At 36.7% G+C, this 23,978-nt stretch overlaps 1 protein-coding gene across 2 annotated transcripts; it reads left to right on the forward strand.

The window, feature by feature from the left end:
- Window positions 1–55: 55 nt before the first annotated feature.
- On the forward strand, window positions 56–22,074 carry LOC123639408 (IKBKB interacting protein). 2 transcript variants are annotated; one of them, XM_045553176.1, is made up of 3 exons: window positions 56–554; window positions 7,286–7,403; window positions 21,187–22,074. In XM_045553176.1, exons 1-3 carry the CDS (start codon window positions 379–381, stop codon window positions 21,940–21,942), a joined length of 1,050 nt encoding a protein of 349 aa, XP_045409132.1. In that variant the 5' UTR covers window positions 56–378; the 3' UTR covers window positions 21,943–22,074. The 2 variants fall into 2 exon arrangements, with proteins under 2 accessions (XP_045409132.1, XP_045409131.1); XM_045553175.1 differs by lacking the exon at window positions 21,187–22,074 and adding an exon at window positions 11,586–14,202.
- The last annotated feature ends 1,904 nt before the right edge of the window (window positions 22,075–23,978 follow it).

Below are 23,978 nucleotides of genomic sequence, written 5' to 3' on the forward strand. Positions count from 1 at the left end.
TACGCGGGGAGGGCCGGGCGGCGGCGCGCTCGACGTGGCGCGCGCGGCCCCGCCCCGCCCCTCTACCACGCGTCCCGGCGGCCTGCGCGCGCCCGGGAGTTTCAATTTCCTCGGGTTTGCGGCAATTTCGCAGGGGGAGCGGGTGGTGGGGTCGCCGCCAGCCGCAACTGGAGGATGTAGCGAGCACCGGGTAGCTGAGAGGCGCAAAGGAGCAGCGAGGATGGCCGGGAGAGGGAAGGCGTTGGTTTCTGGGCGGCGCCAAGTCTGTGAGGGGGCGCGGTCACCGCCGAGGCTGCCCTAGGACGCCAGGGCGGCCACGTCCCGCTTCCCCCGGGTGTGGAAGCCGCCGCGCGTGCGTAGCCCTAAGGGTCTCTAGACATGTCGGAGGTGAAGAGCCGGAAGAAGTCGGGGCCCAAGGGAGCCCCAGCGGAGCCGGAGAAGCGGAGCGAGGGCCGAAAGAGCCCCGAGGCCCGGGGCGGCGGAGGTGGGGTCTGGGCTGACCCCCGGACGGGCCTGAGCCTGCTGTCGCTGGGGACGTGCCTGGGCCTGGCCTGGTAAGTGGACGCGAGGCCGCCCGGCCGTGCCCGCCTCCTGTGCGACGCGCTCTGGGGGTCCCGCCCGGCTCGGCATCCCCCTAACCTCCGACCCCCCAAACTTGCGGCTTCTGTTCCTTTGCTTCAACCCCAAAGGAAGGACACAGCCCAACTTTTTTTTCTTTCGTTCGTTTCTGGTAACTCATTCGTCCTCTGTATCGGTAGCATGCCCTTGTCGCTCAACGGAGTTGGGACTAAGGTTTGGGAACGAGTCATCCATTTCTTAAGAACTGCAAATTCGGCCGCACTTTACGAAGCACCTACTACGCACGTCAGGAGCTTTCACGTTGTTATAACCTGGTACTTCCTGTCCGCAGTGCGGTTGTCACACAAATTTGCCTCCCACCCACCTGCCCCATAAATGCCGAACGGAAACGTTTGCAACTTTAATTAAAACAGTCCGTTATGATCTCAAAGCAACGTTATAATAATAGCAAAATATGGAGGATTTCTCCAATTTTGATGTGCATACGTCTTTTCTTAAGTTACAGATTCAATTTTAATACTGTAAAGCTACAAAAGTGTAGTGCTTGGGTTCAATTAAAACTGAACAGTTACAGTTTTTAAACTAAATAGCGATATATTGGTGTCATTAGGAAAAGTGAATATTAGAAATAACTTTAAAAGTAACTTACTGGCTGAGCGCAGTGGCTCATGCCTGTAATCTTACCACTTTGGGAGGCCGAGGTGGGAGGATAACTTGAGGCCAGGAGTTTGAGACCAGCCTGGGCAACATGGCGAGACCCCATCTCTACCAAAAAATATATATATGTAGAAAATTTAGCCGAGTATGGTGATACACACCTGTAGTCCCAGCTGCTCAGGAGACTGAGGCAGGAGGATCGCTTGAGCCCAGAAGTTTGAGGTTACAGAAAACTATGATGATGCCACTGCACTGTAGCCTGGGTGACAGAGTGAGACTGTCTCAGAACAAAACTAATTTTATTTTCCCCAATCATTTTTTTTTAGGAATAATCTATTTCATTTTAATAATAAGACTTTCACTTTAATAGAATTTCCCTCCATTTTTTACCAACTTCTAAAGTATTTAGTAAGAGAGTTGTCAGTCTCTGAGAGTAACAGGATTCTAGAAGAGACCCTGGACATCTAGAACATTTCAAAGTTAGGCCTTTTGGAATTATACTTTACTGGTGACTCATCCCAACTCTTGTATTTTTCCAAGTTAATAAAATATTTTTAATAAAATAAAGTTAATAAAATAAGATTTGTTATAAGATGAAATTATTAAATGCTCTCTTTAAAAAAGAATTGCTTATTGTACTAATATGGAATGTTTTCATTTTAATCTTAAAAGAATAAGTGTACTGAATTTACTGTTTTAAGGAAACTGCTCTTACACCTTAAAATGCATGACCTTTAGGCAAATGAAAAAACCCTTTTTCTATTGGGGAGTTAGTTACAGTCCTGGGTAGAAGCTCTCATAGGAAAGTAAATTTTAAGGGAATAAACCTTGAAAAGCAGATGCTTCACCACAGGAATTTACTGTTATTGATTTTTGTCTTTATTGCTTTCAAGACAAAAACAAGTTACATTAAGAAGATTTAATTTGTGCTATTTCTTTGGAAAATCATAAAACAATGGTGAATCAAAAAAATTTTTTTTTTTGAGACAGAGTCTTGCTCCGTTGCCCAGGCTAGGAGTGAGTGCCATGGCATCAGCCTAGCTCACAGCAACCTCAAACTCCTGGGCTTAAGCAATCCTACTGCCTCAGCCTCCCGAGTAGCTGGGACTACAGGCATGCGCCACTATGCCCAGCTAATTTTTTCTGTATATATTTTTAGTTGGCCAGATAATTTCTTTCTGTTTTTAGTAGAGACAGGGTCTTGCTCTTGCTCAGGCTGGTCTCGAACTCCTGACCTCGAGTGATCCGCCCACCTCGGCCTCCCAGAGTGCTAGGATTACAGGCATAAGCCACCGCGCCCGGCCTCAATAATTATTTTTTAAATGGGCAGATTCTATACTTGTTATTAAAATAGTTGACTCTTAGTTGTGCTTATGAAATCTTTTGCTATGGAAATTGAATTATATATACTTTGATATTTATAGCAAAATATTTATGGTAAGTTTGGGAATAAAAATTTATCACAGTGGGACATTTGTAAGCATTTTCCACATAAAAAGCAAATATTTGGCATCTTAAAATACTTAAAAATATACTAGATTTATAACAAAAACATTGAGATCTTTACTACTAAAAAACATACTTCAGCATCTCAAAGTCTGCCCATCAAATCTTTAATTAAATGCTTACCACACTGACACTATTCTGGTTGTTAAAATACAACAGTGTATATGTGTGCCCATGTGTATACTCTTAAACTCTGCTTATCCATCCATTTACTCTTTGTCTAATTAAGTTGGAAGAAAAAAATCTGAACTCTTCCACTGCCCAAAGAGGATTTCAAGGCATCACACTCTAGCAATATCTTCAGACCTTTCATATCTGGAAAGAAAATAGAAATAATACATAACAAACTTTAAAGTATGTTACTTGAATATCTTCTCTCTGCTAAACAAAGTCCTGATATATCATCCTGTGTCAGCTTGACAATAAATATTGACTCTAACAATTGCCCCAAGCTATGTGGCCTGAGTGTCAGTTTGCATACCTCATTTCTAAACTGTTGAGGAAAATTTTCAGATAAGAGGATTGAAGAGTTTTAGAAAGTTAAAAAGTTGTGAAGTTAGGTCGGGCGCGGTGGCTCACGCCTGTAATCCTAGCACTCTGGGAGGCCGAGGCAGGCGGATCGCTCGAGGTCAGGAGTTTGAGACCAGCCTGAGCAAGAGCGAGACCCCGTCTCTACTAAAAATAGAAACAGATTATCTGGCCAACTAAAAATATATATAGAAAAAAATTAGCCGGGCATGGTGGCACATGCCTGTAGTCCCAGCTACTCGGGAGGCTGAGGCAGGAGGATCGCTTAAGCCCAGGAGTCTGAAGTTGCTGTGAGCTAGGCTGACACCACGGCACTCACTCTAGCCCGGGCAACACAGCGAGACTCTGTCTCAAAAAAAAAAAAAAAAAAGGTTGTGAAGTTACTAAACAAGACACAAAACCTTTCGCATAAGCTTATTTAATTATATAGAAATTTAATATACTGGAAATTCCATTGTGAAAATTTTAAGTTTCTTCTGGAAATTTCAACAGATTTCTAAATTACTTTGGTAAAAGTTTTTATAGCATTTGTTATAATTATGTAAGAAGCTCTTTAAACAAATCCTATGACTCCAGTTTTTTTCTCTATTATCCAATATAACTTTATAAATCATCTATGCTGTAAAATCTTGGCTAACTCAACTTGTAGCTTCTTTCTTTCTATTAGTAGAATTTAAAAGATAGGGTTATACTTTAAATGCCTTGCTTTTTAAAAATGGAATATGGTCAGTATTTTCCTGAACATTATGTATTGTGCTAAAAATGAGGCTGTAGATGGTATGAAATATAGGCTAAATGGAAACTGGCCCTAATAGTGGCCTTGGAACTTCCTTTCTTGCAGAAGATCTGTAACAACAGCTTCTTTTGGTTTGTTTGCCTCTTTTTCATTATTAAGTTGAAATAGAACCAGAAGAAATCTTGTATTTATAACTCCTCAATCAGCTGTCTATCTAAGGTTCCTGAAGGAGCTGTGCAGAGGCAGCACACACTGATCATTACGATCATGCATTCCAGGGAAAGGTACACCATTCATTACCACAGGGCCCTAAGTCTGTATAAAGTTTCTATAAACGTCAGTGGATTATGAAGGAGTCAGGAAGATTCCTTTCGTAAGGACTAGACGAAAAGTAGCCTGGGTCCCTTTCTCCTATATCTAACACTTTCACAACATCTTACCTGTGTGATAATTAGAAGAGGCCCCAAAACATGGTAAGAGAGCCCTTTTCCTTTAGCGAGTTATAAGTGGTCTAATCCATCTATTCTATCCTTCATTTGCTATAAACCCAACTTGGGTTATGGTCAGTGTTCAAAGACGAACAAGCCTGGGGTTTCTATCAAGTGCAAGTAGAAGGGAATTCTGCTTCTTTATACAACCATAGGTATGTAGGAGGGATGGAAGAGCAGCTGCACAACGTAGTTCAACAGAAAGGGCCAAGGTACTTAAAGAGAATAGCTAAGGTGTTTTGTCCTAAGAGCTTTTATAGATTGAAACCTATTTAATCTCATCAACAACCCTATAAAGTATTACTATCCTCCCTGTACAGATGAGGAAACAACAGCAAAGATAAGTTACTTAACTTGGTGGTTATACAGCTAGTAAATGATAGAGCCAAGGTAGTCCAACTACCCACTTAAACAGTATAATATGTTGCCTCCCTTTGATATTAATCCCAAAAAGAAGGCCAAGATTCTAAATACAGAAACCCCTAATCCTTTTGTTACAATCCTTTCCTTCCTTCTACTAGAAGCTGTACCCCTTAGCAGACCCCTTTTTGTCTTTTACCCTCATCTAAAGGGTAAATACTGGGAACTGCTCCTGTTAGAATATGCCTCGGACTCATAAAAAGGAAATGCACCTTAGGCACTAATATGGACGCTAATTTGAAAACTTAGTTTTCAACCATCCTCTTCCTTAATGTTAAATGAATTAGTATTTATAAAGCACTTAGAATAATGTCTGGCACATATGAGTGAAAAATAAAATGTATTTTAACTCTTCAGCATCGTACAGACCACTTCATTTTTTTATCACTAGTGCTGTCAACTTTGTGCTTATTTTTTCTATATGTGCTATTCATATGTAGGAAGGATGAATTTTTATTTTAGGGAGAGGCTAAACAAAAAAAATCAGAGATGACATTTCCACTAACATGACATAGTTTTCTTCAAGCTTTTGTGTAATGCTTGCATTTGAAGAGAAGCCCTGAGATAGGCAACATTAAAAATATTTAATAAAATCAAAAGTCCTGTAATGTGTTTTTGGTAGTGGATCAACTTTCACACAGAAGTCTCTTTTATAATAACAATGTCATTCGGAATAAACTTGCTGATCTGTAGTATAAATTCATGATGTAACACTATGGAGTAATGGATGGTAAAACTAGTCCCTGAAATTAACTCTTTTTTTTAGGCTGCTCTCTCTCTTTGTTGTCTATCTACTGATCTCAGATATGTCTATACTCTGAAAAAAAAAAATCTTAAAAGCCAAAAATGAAAAAAGAATTATGTTTACCCATCCATCTTTGAAAATTAGGATAATAGTGTTTTCTAATAACCAGAAGTTTTAAAAGTTCCTATTAATTAGCACACAGGAGAAAAGTCAATCTGGACTAATTGGAATTATAATTATCTCGTATGATAGACATTAACCAGCATCATGAAACCAATATTTCATCTAACATTGTAAATATTTGATTGAAAAGCAAAAAATCTATTTTAGCTTTGGACAGTTTTTCAGCAACAGTCTAATGATACTATTTATGAGTTCAAAACATCAGCACTTTTGCAAACATGCACAAAGCTCAGATAGCTGCCCTTAGAAAAGTCTTTCAACTCTCCACTAAGCTTTGGGATCTTTAGATATTTGTCTTTCTGTGGAAATGAATTTTACAAAACATGGTCAATTAATGGTTCCAAGCTTGGTTGTATACTCAGATTACTTGGGAAACTGTTACAATTTCCAATATCCAAGCCACATCCCAGACTATCTAAGTCAGAATCTTTGTAGGTGGGACCCAGGCATAGACTTTGTTAAAGCTGTGAGGTGATTACAATATGCAGTGAAACTTTTGAACTACTGGTCTAGGTACTGGGATTTAGGCAGGCACTTGTCATGGTTCTGCTCCACTGGGCTTTTTGATGATTCAATCAATGTACAAAGAATTTCAATTGCTGTTTTTTTCTGAGCCTGAAGAATTGAGTTAAAGTAGATACACAAAATGGTATTAGATCCAAGGCATTTCTTTTGTGCTTAGTCATTTAAAATCCTGTACAAACAGATGCCGATTTATTGTTTTAAAGATTGGGGCAGCTTTTTTATACTTGTACTCTTTACTGTTTACCAGATGAAGAATAAACTCCAATTTTAGAATGACATCTAAAGTATACCTATAAGTCATATTGTTGAGTATAACCAATTGAGTTTATATACCCTGCATTGCATGTGTCCTGTTGTGACTTTGACAGTGGCCCTCTTGTTTTCATACCTTTTTTTTTATAACCCTGCTGTTATTTTGCAACTTCTAGTCACTATCATCTCTCTCTTCTTCCCACACTACTGCTTTTCATTAGTCTACTCTTCTACATTTTAGTTTTAAAATACTTTTAAAGGTAACTCTTATTTCTCCTGTATTTCAGCATAAAAACACTTTGCTTATATTGCCCAAATGTGGCCTTCAGAAAAATAGTAGAGATCAGAGTTCTCATTCTAAATTAAATTGTTCACCATATCTTCCTCTAAAATATTTCTTGTGCATGCATCTATCACAGATATAATACTGTCTCACTGGGCTGTGAACTGTGGACAAGGGGAGTATTTTACTCATCTTTGCATGAACTAAACTGATACCTACCACATTGTAGGCTACCTGAATGTTTATTGAAGCAAACTAACAAAAGCTGCAGCTATCTGTACCTGAGTTTATGTTGTTCTTACCAGAAGTGGGTATAATACTCCTCTGAACTTAGGTTTAAATGACTATGAATTAGGCATTAGTGATTTTTTTTTCTTTTCCAGGTTTGTATTTCAGCAGTCAGAAAAGTTTGCAAAGGTGGAAAACCAATACCAGTTACTGAAAATAAAAAGCAATGAGTTCCAAGGACTTCAAAGTAAAATCACTTTAATTTCAGAAAAGGTAATCATTAATTGATTTATCTGGGGAGATTTTTCCATTTTATTTCCCTACTATCATTCCTCTATCCCAGCTCAGAACGTCTTTCTTCCTGCTCTTAAACCTTTATATTTTAACTCTCATTGGTGTTTCTACCTCTTGGCATTCTCCTTCTGATCCAATTTAGACTCAGATTGCATTTTGAAAGATATGCAAATAATTAATGATCATTAGGCTATCTAAAGTTTTATTTTCATATAACAATTTCTTTTGTTGAAAAAGGCCAATATGTTCATATGGGCATGATATTAATTTTCTACTTAAGTATCAGGTGTCTAGAGCATTGAAAATATGGTTGATCTTCAGATATAAAATTAGAATATAAACAGCACTTACTGGGAAAAGATCGATTTTTTCCTTTCCACTTTTTAAGGATATATGCATATGCATGTAAGAATGACTAGCCTAAAAGTAAGTACTGATCGTATAGCTACATAAGAGTTCTAATGAAAATTAAATAACACCATGTCTGTGTTGCTTTTCATCAAGTTGCCAATGCTGATTTCCACCAGATGCATTATTACTGTGATTCTTAGAAATGTGAGACAAACATTTTTGTAACTCCCACACAGCTCAGGAGAGGTTCGGCTGTGATCACTAAGGCATCATGTGGGCCTTACCTAATTACTAGGGACCAAGTTATCATTGGGAAATATGCCTTATTTGTTCATTTATTCATTCACTAAACCTTTACTTATGTCGCAAGGTAGACAAGGATTTGTGCTTGAAACCAGGGTAGGCTAGGATATTATAAAAATAGAGATGAAAAGGGGGGTCTAAGTTCCTGCAGCCTCATGCACAGGATGAGCATATAATCGCCCAGAAAAGAAAAGCTATGGGTGAAAATTAGCATCCCTCACACATGCAAGGGGATTCCATGGAGGGTGAGTTTAGGGGCTTCTGGGAAGGAGATGCAAAGGAGTTGGTATTTTGACATAGGACTCAAGTTGGAAGCTGGTTTGTAGTTGTTGGGGGCACTCTAACACACTGATAGAAAAAGTTCCAGGAACTCGAAACATCGTATATTCAGTTAACACAAATTTAGAACAAAGTTAGATTTCCTTTTTAAATGAAAAATTTTCTTGGCAATTAAAATGCTTTTGAAGCAAATTTTAAAATATCACAGAATCCAAGAAATATTCAATCTTTTCGTAGCTCTTTCTCTCCTAGTTTGCCCTGAGAGTAATTTAATGAGCATAGCCTTTCACAATACTGTCCTTCAAGGCCAGCATAATGCAGTAGGAGGGAAAAATAGTTAGAGGTGGGCTCTCATCACAACTGTGTGACCTTGGGCAAATCACTTTAACTTCTCTTGGCCTCTATTTCGTCATTTATTAAATGAGAAATAAGATTTTTATAAGGATCAGATGAAAGTCCTTAATGCTGTCAACAGGTACTTAGAAATTGTGACTTGAGTGGAATGACACACAGCAGGTCCTTGAACAACATCATTTCAATCAATGTCCTTTTGTTATAATGTTGATGCAAAAACAATTGGTTTTATTATTTGTCATTTACTGTAAAGTTGTAGTTTCCAAGAACATATCAATGATGTTAAGTAAGGATTTAGTATATATACAAATTCTTTGCAAACATTCAAGCACTAATAAATTCAAGGTATTAGCTCTTTTTTAAGAAAATGAAAAACTATTAGAATATATTGGCAGCCCATAAATGCTAGTTACTGTGGTATACCAGTCACCAAATATTTGCAGAATAAATCTTGAGGTTTATTATCCTGAAAAATTGATCTTGTACTACCTGGAGTGAACTGTCTTCAGATTACAGGGATGCTCTGGTGAACAGCCTAAACAAGAAACTACCTTAGGTGAAGATAAGTTTGCCTCCTCAATATACTGCTAGTCAACAAAGTGACCATAATCAATAATTAGTTAGAGTGTACTTTAAAATAAGTAAAAGAGTGGAATTGAAATGTTCCTAACACAAGGAAATGATAAATGCCTGAGGTGATGGATACCCCAGTTACCCTGATTTGATTAATTCACATTGTATACCTGTGTCAAAACATCACATGTACCCTATAGAGATATATAACTATTATGCACCCATAATAATTAAAAATAAAAATTCAAAATACTACTAGTAAAACAACCTAACTGTATTACCAATGAACAAGTATTTCTCAGAAATAGTTTTTAAAAGAGCTTATGTGGCTACTTGTGTACATTAAAAATAATTTTTAAACAGCATTTCAGAGTGGTGTTATATTAGGACTGTTATAGTCTGTTCCCACCTATCACCTAGAACTGCTTTAGGTCTTCATTGGGGGGGTGGGAGGGGCCAGAAGACTTAAAGCCATTCTTCTTCGTAAACATCAACAAACAAATTCTTTGTACTCTGAAATATGGGGGCTACAAAAAGGCAAAAGACATGGTCTCTTCTCTAAGGAATTTAGAAGCTTTCACATCTTCATCACCTGGCTAATTCATCAGACTGTTCATAAGTCAGATTTCAGAGTCACTTCTAAGCCTTTCCTCATTGTCCTCCTGACTTCATATCTCTCCTCTAAGCATCCACTGCCCCCTGTACTAATTGTGTCGTGATACTAACTGTAATCTATTTGTGATTTTGTTTGTTGTTAGTCTCCCTTACTCCTCATTAGAGCAAACACTGCATTTTTTATCTCTATTTCCCTAGCACCTAATAATGGAACTAGCTCACAGTGGACACTCAATAGATCTTATTGCAACTCCAGAATATATGTTGTAGAAGATCCAAAACACTATCTACAAAGGGAGGGAGTGGGAGAAAAAAAGAAAAAAGAGAAAAAGCAAAACACTATCTCCCCTGTGAAATCAGTGACTATGTTATATTTATATTTTATATCCAGTGTCTAGCACAAGGTCTAGCACAGGGTAAATACTTAAAATTTTTGAAGTATATGTGCTAAGTGCCAAATATGTGGCAAATACATAATATAATAGGTGCTACAGGAGTTCAGGCTGTCAGAGCTAGGGCTATGGAAGAATGCTGTGCTGAGGAGCTAAGATCCAATCTGAGCATTGAAGCAAGGACAGAACTTAACTAAGTAAAGAGGAGAGAATAGCATAGGGAGAGATTATAGAATTTGGGACTTCATCCTAGAAGTATAGGAAACATCAAAGATTTTTTAACAGTATACCATGATATACATAGCAGTTTTTAAAAGCTTAATCTGGTGGTAGTGTGTAGGATGATTCAGAAAGGAAGTGACTAGAAGCAAATACTAGATAATATTCCTAGAATATTTTCCTTGATCATTGAAATCTGGGTTGGGTCTCCACCCAAGTGCTTCTATAGCTTTTCCCTGGTCATAGTACATACAAATTTGTATTTCTCCCCAATTAAACTAAGCAGTTTAAGGGTAGAACTACATCTTGTTGAGTATTATATCTTCAACACAAGACTGAAAACATTTGATAAATTAATGATCATTTCTAGATCTTCCCATAGTCTCTAAAGCTGTTTTCTGAGTTTGAGTGTAGACTAAAAGAGGTCTATGACATGGCCTTTATATATTTCAGTTACATATTAGGAGGTATCAGGGGCCTACCATAATTTACAGATATTTAGAACACTTAGAACACTTTACCATTTGATTTGATTTATCACAATAAACTGAAGGGGAGGTTTTATTCATTTTTGCCTTTGTATCTATGAGATCTGATTCTAGTACCTTCTCTGTAAGAGGTTGGTCAAAAAATTTTTTTCAGGCAGAATCTCTTTCAGAGTAATAGCATTTAAGAAAGATAACAAATTTTATACTAAGTTGCAGTTTCTAAAAAGCCAAATAACCAAAAAATGACATCTAAGTTTCTTCCCATTGGAATAAAAAAGAGAAAATTGTGAAATACTTCAAGCTTCTTTAACATAATTTTTCTCTCAAATGTGCCTCCATGAAAATGCTAAATATCTAGGATTATATGTTCAGGTGTATATTTTTCTGACATAGGGCTAATCTATTAAATTTGTGAAAACAACTATTAAAGTAATAAATGTTTTTGTCAGTATGATTCTGACTTGGATATTTTAGACATCTTCAGAATTTGAACTTGGCATGTGTTATGCTCCTGATTATTAAAGTGTGTTTCGCTAATACAAAAATTATTAAGTAGCCTTGGGAATTGTTTTGTGTTATAAATGCAGCTTGAGTCTACTGAAAGTATCCTGCAGGAAGCTACATCATCCATGTCTTTGATGACCCAGTTTGAGCAGGAAGTATCGAGCCTCCAAAGTATCATTCATGACATTCAAAATAGTGAAGAGATGCTCACTCAAAAGATGCAAAACCTTAATGAGAAATTCCAGAATATTACTGATTTCTGGAAGAGAAGCCTAGAAGAAATGAATGTTAATACAGACATTTTCAAATCAGAAGCAAAACATATACATTCTCAAGTTACTGTCCAAATTAATTCAGCTGAACAAGGAATAAAATTGCTCACTGAGCGGCTGAAAGATTTGGAAGATAGCACACTAAGAAATATTAGAACAGTAAAGAGACAAGAAGAAGAAGATCTCCTGCGAGTAGAGGAGCAGCTTGGATCTGATACAAAAACAGTTGAAAAGTTAGAAGAGGAACAGCACACTCTCTTTGCCAGAGATGAAGATCTGACTAATAAACTTTCCAACTATGAGCCCAAAGTTGAAGAATGCAAGACACATTTACCAACAATTGAAAGTGCTATTCGCTCTGTTCTCAAAGTCTCTCAGGATCTGATAGGAACAGAAAAGAAAATGGAAGACTTGACTATGCAGATGTTTAATATGGAAGATGATATGCTGAGAGCAGTGTCTGAAATAATGGAGATGCAGAAAATCCTTGAAGGAATTCAATATGATAATAGCATATTAAAGATGCAAAATGAACTGGATGTTCTCAAAGGAAAAGTTCACAATTTTATAGCATATTCAAGTATAAGAGAAAAGGGAACTTTAGAAGAATATAATCTAGAAAATAAAGGAATTGATGGTGATTTTTAAATTCACTACATTTATTCTGATGAATCATATTATTATACATAAATTGATTAGTTCCACGGTTTTAAGTTACTTTGTTTTGATATGCCTCGCTATATCCTACATTATTAGGAAATAGATGTTCACACAAATGGATTACCCATATAATCAAAGCTTATCTTTTTAAACACTAAAACTTTACTCTATTGTAACCATTCTAAATAGAAACAGTTCTAAAACATATATTTCTCTATTTTTAAAGCAAGATATTTAATATTTTTAAATGTTTTTCTAATAATTCATGGACATCATTATGAAACTCGCCTGTTATATTGGACCCAAATATATCGATGTCTCTAGGAACTAATGAAGAGTGTTTACCACTTCACTAAATGACCCTAGTTTGCGGTTTTTCAAACCTTTGTTTCATGCCTTTTCTGCCACTGGATCTTACTGTCGGGTTGGTTGGTAATGTCCCTGCCTAAGCCAGTTCTTCACTTTCCTTTGTAATTCACTGCAGGTTAAGAATCCAGACAACCAAGTTCATAAGAATTTTGTCTAAAATAAAAGATAACATGCCTGAGGGAGAGCCTGGGGCCTTTGCTATGAATTAATATGCACTTTCTGAAAGCTATGAAGCCTGGGAAATGTTTTACTTTTTAAGGTTCTGAACTGTGTTACACATACTTGTAAGAATTTTAAAATACAAGTAAATATCTTCTAATTTAAGGCCTTTCCTATGAATTGTGTGTGTATGCTTTGAAATATGAACCTTTGGAATATCTTTGTATATCTGGGCTTTTTTTTTTTTTTTTTTTTTTTTAGATTCTAACTGTGTTTACACTCTTGAGTTTGCTAGATATACAATCTCTAGATAAATTAGTCTACTTACAATAGAAATGCACCAATAAACCTGTGGCCTACTTTAAGGAGGAAAAAGCATAATGATAAATGATGATATTAATAATTATGTTAAAAGTATATCATTTTAAAGGTTTCGTAAACTACTGAACTAAATTTGTTTTACATATTGATTTCATTTTATTCAAAATAATATAATATTGCCAACTGCATATGGAAGTGCTTTTCTTACTTGCCAATAACCATCCCAGTTTTATAATTCAATTTCAGTGGAATTAAACACAAAACTCGAAAGCAGTCAGTTACAAAAGACAGTTGTTGTCAGATAGTTTCATTATGTAAATTTGCAAGTTTTTGGAGAAATCCCAAACAAGTTCTACATTAGAGTTAGGAGTGCCTATGGTAGATAGCCACAGTTATAAAAATAATCTTGAAGAGTGCTACTATTAAGGCATAGCATTAATTTTTGTTATTGTGACATTAAATTTCTTGGCTTCTGAATGTGTAAGTTCTTATCTATGTGCACTGACAAAATTCTGTTTGTTTACTTTTATTTTAGTGCTAGAAAAATAGGTTATAAAGTTGGCTGAAACTTTGTTGTTTCAACCTCCATCCTGTCAGGGCAGATATGCTCTTTTGTACTCTTCACTTTTAAATAATTTTTTTTTTTTGCTGATCAGATTTCATACAACTTTATTATGAACTTATGTATGTCATGGTAATGGTTACTGAACGTAAATGGAAACAAGGTGGCCACTGTGCTCTATGACACAAAGGAAACAAACTGAACTTCTACAAATATTACGTGAGAAAACTATTGAAGTATATATATACATATGTGTGTGTGTGTGTATATATATATATATATATACTCTGTATGTGTATATATTCCTTTACTAATGTTTTTCTATTAAAAATCATCATTAGATTTAGATATACTTAATTTGTCTTCCTGTTTCTTCCATTCTTTTATTTAACACAGATGCTTAAAATTTCGACAACTTCCCTGCAAATTAAGTATTAAATTACATTGTTAGTCTTTTCTTCATCGAAAATTACCAATATTTATATCTTTGTAATTGATAATAAATTTTATATAAATTAATTTCTTATAGAGAATACTGGGTCCATTTGTTTTAAAAAAAATTTTAAGTCAGTTTTATGAAATAAACATCTAATTATTTTTAAGCTTTTGGATGTAAAGTTTAAAAATATTTATAGTAATATTTCCTTAAATTTTGCCTAATGATTGGAAGCTGTGTACTTTTAAATTTTATAATGAAAAATGTTGATTTGTTAGCCTGTATGGCTTCATAGAAAACTAAATCTGTAAGATACAGAGCTAATAATAATATTTTTTAGTCTCAAACTAATTGTAGACTTTTATATGACTCTATAATCTTGATCAAAGTTGGATATGTCATACAATAGTGCTGTAAATTCACTAGACTTGTCCCCCAAAAAAAGTCTCACTTCTCTATAGATTTATCTCATATTTGCACAGTTGACAAAAGCTCTGCAAATTCTTCCAGCATCTGTTCATTTCGGTTCAGCTATACACTATTAATTTAGTACAAATTAAAAATGCTGTATCATAGCTTTACCCAGTAGGGGAGGAGAGAACTTATATTTTGGCACCTATTTTGTACCAAATATTTCTAGGATATTTTCATTCATCATCATCATTTTAACAGCTCCATATATTGACTACCTACGTTGTGCCAGTGTTTATGGTAGGCATTTTACATGTATTAGCACTAATCCTCACAACAGCTTTGCTGTTACCCATTTTACAAATAAGGAAATCAAGGCTTAGCAAGATTAGGAATCTTGCAATCACACTACTGGGTCTGTCCAGCTCCAGAGGCCGAGGACCTCCCACCAAACAATGCAACCTGCTGATGTTAACTAGGGGAGAAAAAAAAAATCACAAGAAATCTGCTGTCAGTAGAATTATCTTGAGAATTCAAGAAGCGATAATTCAGCCAAATGTGTGCTTTACCATGTTGCCATGAAACTAGACTATGAGTCCCTCAAAAGCTGTAGCTGTGCTCTAAAATTGTTTGGGCCTTTAGCATGAGAAGGAATCAAAAATGTTGGGGAAGGGGCCGGGCGCGGCGGCTCACGCCTGTAATCCTAGCACTCTGGGAGGCCGAGGCGGGCGGATCGCTCGAGATCAGGAGTTCAAGACCAGCCTGAGCAAGAGCGAGACCCCGTCTCTACTAAAAATAGAAACATTATCTGGCCAACTAAAAATATATATAGAAAAAATTAGCCGGGCATGGTGGCGCATGCCTGTAGTCCCAGCTACTCGGGAGGCTGAGGCAGTAGGATCGCTTGAGCCCAGGAGTTTGAGGTTGCTGTGAGCAAGGCTAACGCCAGGGCACTCACTCTAGCCCAGGCAACAGAGCGAGACTCTGTCTCAAAAAAAAAAAAAAAAAATGTTAGGGAAGAGTGGAAAAGCGGGGGTGAAGAACCCTAGGCTGGAATCTTGTAATCTAGGTTTTGACACTGTGTTTTCTTGGATGCTATATTTTGTTACTTGGTTTTCAAATAGTAAAATGAGAGAATTTTACCTCAATAAGCCCTAAGATCCCTTCTGCCTTTAAGTCGTTTTAAATTGTAGAGATCAATAAAATTTCCAGGCCCGTTAGTAGCATCCAAAGATACTTTAGCAAAGTTTTTGGAAAGCAGATTGGACCTAGAAATGATTTTCTTGAACCATGTCGCTGTGCTTATAGATCCAGGCAGTATTTAACATTACAAGATTGCATCTAGCTTAGTACCTTGCATTTATGATAGATATGTGGTAAATATTCAGATCACTCAAGTAATCTTTTGAGCTACTGATATATTCTCTAACTCTTCTATCCACCCTAGGCAAATAGCTTAAACAAGCCCTAAGTAATTTTTTAAAATAATTCAATATAACAATTTGTAGACTATTACCACACTATATTGAGTTTGTGTTTTAGTAAAGATCAACAGAAATTCTTGATAAATTGCCTTTATAAACTACGAAGTGAAACAAAGAGGTTTACTAGTAGCTTCTTCCTAATGATTCTGATCCTTCTAAGGATAAGCTAAGCTCTTTCTGAGGTGTCTTAATTGTGTAATGCTATTAAGCTACATTTACTCTACCGGAGTAGATACATTAATAAATGATAACCTAGTAATGAAATAAATGAAAGTAAGCCATCTACTGCTTTCCCCCTTGGGAGACTCTGTTTCAGCAAATACACTGTGTTGCAAAACTTTCTCCTTAAAAGGGGATTTTGCAATCACTACTTGATTTCCTTCCTTTTTGTGGCTACTCCTTACTGTCATACCCACAGTTATATTTTCACAAGCTAACTCTCTACCAAATGGTAAACACATTTGGGGCCACCTCCTCCAACAATAATTAATGAAGCATAAAGCTATTGAGAAGAAAAATCCTAAAACATATTTTGACCAGCCTGAGCAAGAGTGAGACCTCGTCTCTCCTAAAAATAGTAAAAATTAGCCGGGTGTGGTGGCACAAGTCTGTAGTCTCAGCTACTCAGGAGGCTGAGGCAAGAAGATGGCTTGAGCCCAGGAGTTTGAGGTTGCTGTGAGGTAGTCTGAGGCCACGGCACTCTAGCCCGGGCAACTGAGTAAGACTCTGTCTCAAAAAAATAAATAATAAAAAAATTAATAAAATATATTTTGAAATCGAACATATATGATGGGGTGAGGAGGGTGAGTTGCTACTTTGAATTAACTATTCTGCCCCATTTCAGCAGTTCATTGTAATTCTTTTGCAACTATATAGCTGCTCCTTTTTAATGCTGCCATCAAAATACTATTCTGAAGATATATTTTTATTTGCATTGAATAATGCTAAATTTAAGCTAACCAAAATAATCTTTTTTTTTTTTTGAATCTTTTTTTTTTTTGAGACAGAGTCTCACTTTGTTGCCCGGGCTAGAGTGAGTGCCATGGCATCAGCCTTGCTCACAGCAACCTCAAACTCCTGGGCTCAAGCAATCCTACTGCCTTAGCCTCCCGAGTAGCTGGGACTACAGGCATGCGCCACCATGCCTGGCTAATTTTTTCTATATATATTTTTAGTTGGCCAGATAATTTTTATTTCTATTTTTAGTAGAGATGGGGGGAAGGGGGGGATCTTGCTCAGGCTGGGCTCGAACTCCTAACCTTGAGCGATCCACCCGCCTCGGCCTCCCAGAGTGCTAGGATTACAGGCGTGAGCCACTGCGCCTTGCCTAACCAAAATAATCTTAAAAGGTTAATATGATCTGAGTAAGCCTGATACAATTTAAGAAAATTGTTTAAAAACTGGAGAAATACACAATTATTTTAGAAAAAACTTGAAGTCTTTAAACTGCATATTTTATTTTGTAAAAATGTTTTACAATATGCCTATTTGCTGCTTTTATTTTTATTTTTATCTTTTCTAGAGACAAAGTCTCACTGTGCTACCCAGGCTGGAGTGCACTGGCTATTCACAAGCATGATCATTCTATACCACAGCCTGGAACTCCTGGGCACAAGCAGTGCTCCTGTCTCAGCCTTCTGAGTAGCTGGGACTACAGGCATGCACCAATGCACCCAGCCATATTTATTTTCTTATTCCTTCTTTTCTGCTTTTTAAATAATCCATATATCGATATTGTTTCCCAAACTAAACTATAAACTCCCTGAAAGCAGAGACTGTTCTTAGTCACACCAGCATATACTATATATATGATACAGTAAATGTTGAATCAAACTGATTTTGATGGTTTGTAGAACACTATAGACAATTTCCTACTTTGAAACGTAGTGCTTTCCTAGAAAACAAGCTGAAAGTTAAATGTGTGAAAGTCAAATGATTGACTTGCACATTATAAATGGGATTTTTTTTCCAGAGTAATCACTGTATCTCTGTGTTTGGGTACAGGCATTGACAGTGTATTTCCAGCTATTTTACGTTCGTTTCTTAATTTATTTTTCTTCATGGTTGGGCACACAGTCCACAGGCTTAAGTTAATCTTCTGGTTGAAGCTAAATAGTCTTACCTGGCAACTCCCATCTTTGTTTTAATTTTCAACTTTATATTGTTTGAGACCTACCGATCTTATTACTATGATCAGTTTAATTTTTCTTCTCCCTCTTCATTTTATTAACTAATGGCACAATGCAATAAAATCTCAAACTTTTAAGATACAATAAAATGTTCAACTTCCCCAACACTACCATATAGGTATGCACACCCACACCCACCCCCATCACCACAAACCATGACAAAAATAACAACGTGAAATGTTGCAAGAAAGTTGGGTAGCTCAAAATATTCATCAGCTAATGTGTCCAAGTTAAACTAAGACGTAAATTTACAGATATCGGTATACAGTGTATAGTGGGGAAGAAGGATAGCTTTGAAACATACAAAAGTTGAAAATCACCTGTATTTGGAATCATAGAATTTTAGAACCTTGGAAATAATTTTTTATATACCTATCTTCTCTGCTAAACAGAGTTGAGACCACCACTCAAGTTATACTCACCTTTATGCCCCTCACACTTGGCATATCTAATAACATACTAGAAATTTGAGAGTTAGTTGAATTATTCAAGTTTGTACGGATAGATGCCACAGAAAATTATTCATAAAAGTAATACTCCAATAAAATACAGACATTGGTCCCTTCATTCTAGCACTTGTTATAACTACAAACAAGTGTGTTTGTAGTTGCCTTAGACCCCAGATAGCCAAAAGCAATCTTAAACAAAAAGAGCAAAGCTAGAGGCATCAAACCACCTGATCTCAAAATATACTACAAAGCCATAGTAATCAAAACAGCATGATACTGGCATTAAAAAAGACCTGCAGACCAGGGGAACAGAAAGAGAGCCCAGAAATAAATACACATGTATAGGTTCAAATGATTTTCAGCAGAAATGCCAAGAACACAATGGGGAAAGGACAGTCTCTTTAATAAATGGTGTTGGGAAAACTGGATATCCACATGCAAAAGAAAGAAATTGGACTCTTATCTCACACCACTTCCAAAAGTCAAATAAAAATGAATTAGCGACTTAAATGTAAGATCATGAACTGTAAAAACTACTGGGAGACAACATGAGGAAAAACCTTCATGACAGTCTTTGCAAAGATTTTTTTGGATATAACCCCAAAAGCACAAGAAACAGAAACAAAAATAGACAAATAGGACTACATCAAACTAAAAACCTTCCATACAGCAAAGGAAATAATCAATAGAGTGAAGAGAGAACCTAAGGAGTGGAAGAAAATATTTGTAAACCATACATCTGATAAGGCCTTAATATCCAAAATATATAAGGAACTCAAAAAACTCAATAGAAAGAAAACAACCTGATTAAACAATAGGCAATGGGCCGGAATAGATGTTTCTCAAAAGAAGACATATAAATAAATGGCCAGCAGGTATATGAAAAAATGCTCAACATCACTAATCACCAGGGAAATGAAAAATTTAAACCATAATCAGATATCACCTCACACCATTTAGAATGTCTATTATCAAAAAACCAAAAGATAGCAAATGTTGATGAGGGTGTGGAGAAAAGGGAACCCTTGTACACTGTTGGTGGGAATGTAAATTTGTATAGCCATTATGGAAAACAGTATGGAGGTTCCTCAAAAATTTAAAAATAGAACTACCATATGATCTGGCAATCCCACTTCTGGGTATATATACAAAAGAGATGAAATCAATATGTCAAAAAGTTATCTGCACTCCCATATTCATTGCAGCATTGTTTCCAGTAGCCAAGATATATAGAATCAGCCTGAGTGTCCATCAAGAGATATGGATAAAGATGGATAAAGAAAATAAAATATTTACACACACATACACATACACATGCACACACAATGGAATTCTATTCAGCCTTAAAAAGAAGGAAATCCCGTTATTAGTGACTACATGGATGAACCTAGAGGATATTATGCTAAGTGAAATAAGCCAGGGCTACAGAAAGACAAACACTTCATGATCTCACTTATATGTGGAATCTGAAATTAAAAAGTCAAACTAATAGAAGCAGAGAGTAGAATGGCGGTTTCCAGGGGCTTGAGGGGGCATGATTCAGGATGGAGAGATGCTGGTCAAAGAGTACAATGTTTCAGTTAGAATGAATAAATTCTGGCAATCTATTGTATAGCATGGTGACTATAGTTAATAATAGTGTATGCTTGGAAATTGCTAAAAGAGTAGCTCCGAAATTTTCTCACTGCAAAAAAAAAGTGTGAGGTGATAGATATAGTAATTAGCTTGACTTAATCATTTTACAATGTATAGACATCAAAACATCACATTGTATACCATATGTACATAAATATATACAATTTTATTTGTCAATTGTGCATCAATAAAGCTGGAAAAAGTTATATGGGTACAATGCACACTATCTGGGTGGATGCACTTATAACTTTGTACAAAAACTTTACAAAAGCAATTCATGTAACTAAAATGTTTGTACCACCTTAATATTCTGAAATTAAAAAGAAGAGGAAGCTGGAAATAAAAAGAAGTTATGCTGCCTTGTCTCAGCCCTCAAATTTACCAAAGTTCATCTGGAGAAGACTTCCTCATCCCTTCTCCAGGAACTGGAAAAAAAATCACTGTCTCATTTATCTCATTTTGTTACTGTACAGAGAACCACTTGTACAAAAATAATAACTGGAAAACTGTAAGGTCCAGTCACATATTATGAAATTTCCTTAATGTTTTCCTTCTTATTCATTAGTAATATACTCAAATTGTGCTAAAGGCTTTTACTTTTAAAGCCATCTTTTACCATATACTTTCCAAAAGTGCAGCAAAGTTTTAGTTAAAAAGAAAAACATAAAATTTAAGTTGAATTTTAAATGTTAAGCTGTCAATAAATTTAATCATTGTGATATTATATTTTCTTATAGTGTCAGAAATCTGAAGCTGTCATGGAACAATTGAAGTCTTTTCAAATAATTACTCATCTAAAGCATCTACAGGAAGAAATTTATGAGGTAAAAACTTGGACCAACAGCATAACTGAAAAACAGGATATATTGAACAACAACTTGACAACTCTTTCTCAAAACATTATAAAAGTAGACCAAAGTACAACTTCCTTGGCAAAAGATGTTGGTCTCAAGATTGCAACTGTAAAAACAGATATACGACGTATTTCAGGTTTAGTAACTGATGTAACATCATTGACAGAATCTGTACAACAACTAGAAAATAAAATAGAAAAAGTAGAAGAAAATACAGTAAAAAACATAGGTGATCTTCTTTCAAGCAGCATTGACCGAACAGCAATGCTCCGAAAAACAGCATCTGAAAATTCACAAAGAATTAACTCTGTTAAGAAGACACTAACTGAGCTCAAGAGTGATTTTGACAAGCACACAGATAGATTTTTAAGCTTAGAAGGTGACAGAGCAAAAGTTCTGAAGACAGTGGCTTTTGCAAATGATCTCAAACCAAAGGTGTATAACCTGAAGAAGGACTTTTCCCGTTTGGAACCGTTGGTAAATGACTTAACGCTACGCATTGGGAGATTGGTTACCGATTTACTACAAAGAGAGAAAGAAATTACTTTCCTAAATGAGAAAATATCTAATTTAACAATAGTCCAAGCTGAGATTAAGGATATTAAAGATGAAATAACACATATTTCAGATATAGATTAGTTTGATATTATTTTTTTTAAAATGGGATCACTTATGTTATAAAAAGACTGGTAAATCAGAAATAATGACATTTTGGAGTAAATACCATTTTGTATTTGATTCTATTTTGTACAGTAAAAATATTTTTTTTTTTGAGATAGAGTCTCACTCTGTCACCCCAGGTAGAGTGTAGTGGTATCATCATAGTTCACTGCAACCTCAAACTCCTGGGCTCAAGAGATCCTCCCATCTCAGCCTCCCAAGTACCTGAAACTACAGGTGCATGCCATGATGCCCAGCTAATTTTTCTATTATTAGTAGAGATAGGGTCTCACTCTTGCTCAGACTGGCCTCAAACTCCTGAGCTCAAGCAATCCTCCCACCTTGGCCTCCCAGAGCGCTAGGATTACAGGTGTGAGCCACCATACCTGGCCAAAAATAAAATTTTTAAACAGCTTGAATACTTGATTTTCCAAAATAAATATGCTAAAACCTATACTTGCAACTTTATATAGCAAGAAACTTATCCATCCCCCCAATATACATGCTCTTACACACACACACACACACAAGTGAGGAGAAGCAGAATCTGCCAGTCTAGCACTGGGAAACCTAGATGGGGCAGGGTCTGAATCTCCACTTGCCCTCACTGGCTGCCAAAGAGCATAATGTGTATGGCTGGGGCCCTAACTACAGAACTGCTCCACAGAGGACAGGCCTATACCCTTCATTATCCAATTAGAGGAGGAGAAACTAGAATAGTCACAGTCAGTGAGCTGCAGGAAAAAAATCAGGTAAGCTTTTCTGGGTCTTTCATGGCTTTAGGAAACAGGGAAAGGAACAATAGTGTCTTAGTCTGTTTGGACTGCTGTATAACAAAATACCAAAAACTTTTGGTAGCCTATAAACAACAGAAACTTATTTCTCACTGTTCTAGAGGCTGGGAAGTCTGGATCAAGGTGCCTGATGGATTCAGCGTCTTGGAGGGCCTGCTCCCCAGTTCACAGCAACTTCTAGCTGTGTCCTCATATGGTAGAAGGGGCAAGACAACTCTCTATGACTTTTTTTTTTTTTAATTTATTTTTTAGAGATGGGGTCTTTGTTGCCCAGGCTGAAGTGCAGTGGCACAGTCAGCTCACTGTAACATCGAATTCCTGAACTCAACCAATCCTCTGTGGGGCCTCTTTTATAAGAGCACAAATCAAATTCATAAGGGCTCCTCTCCCTCATAACCTAATCTCCTCCCAAATGCCTCACCTAAGATCTGAACGTATGAATTTGGGGGAGACACAAACATTCAGACCATGGCAAGTAGTTTACCTAAAATGGAGTAGGGAAGTAGCATCTGAGTAGAGTTTTGGGGGGGTGGTATGGATCACAGGGGACTTGCCAAGCCCAAACGGAGGCTCTGCCTTAAAGCAGCACAACTCATGCGTGATGATGACGTGACCAGAAACAGCCAAACTAGAGAAGGAGGTTCTAACATTTAAAACAGCATTAGCAATTCCAATTATATAAAATGCTAGAAAATGCAAACCATAGAAAGAAAATAGATCAGTGTTTGCCTGGAGGATTAGGATTCTCCAGAGAAACAGGAACAAGAGGGGATATATGTATATATAGATAGATTACATGAATTGGCCACAATTATGGAGCCCAAGAAGTCCCACAATCTTTTGCTTGGAAGGTGGAGAACAAGGAAAATCAATGTTGTAATTCAGTCTGAGTCCAAAGGCCTGAGAACAGAGGGAGCTGATGGCATAAGTCCTGGTCCAAGTTCAAAGGCCCAAGAACCAGGAGCACTGATGTCGAAAAGCAGGAGAAGATGGATGTCCCAGCTCAAACAGAAGCAAACTTGCCCTTCTGCCTTTTTGTTCTATTCAGACCCTCAGTGGATTGGTTGGTGCCCACCCACATTGGTGAGAGTGATTTTCTGTACTGAGTCCACCAGTACAAATGCTAATCTCTTCTGGAAGCACCCCCACAGATACACCCAGAGATAATGTTTTACTGGCTATCGGGGCATCCCTTAGCCCAGTCAAGCTGACACGTAAAAT

Source organism: Lemur catta, chromosome 6, assembly GCF_020740605.2.
Source record: "Lemur catta isolate mLemCat1 chromosome 6, mLemCat1.pri, whole genome shotgun sequence".
NCBI classification, from domain to species: domain Eukaryota; kingdom Metazoa; phylum Chordata; class Mammalia; order Primates; family Lemuridae; genus Lemur; species Lemur catta.

Excerpts from the sequence above, each read along its gene's own strand:
- LOC123639408 (XM_045553175.1), top strand. The coding sequence starts at position 379 with ATGTCGGAGGTGAAGAGCCGGAAGAAGTCGGGGCCCAAGGGAGCCCCA. Across the intron at positions 555-7,285 it reads ACGTGCCTGGGCCTGGCCTG|GTTTGTATTTCAGCAGTCAG; the intron begins GTAAGTGGACGC and ends TTTCTTTTCCAG. Across the intron at positions 7,404-11,585 it reads TCACTTTAATTTCAGAAAAG|CTTGAGTCTACTGAAAGTAT; the intron begins GTAATCATTAAT and ends TTATAAATGCAG.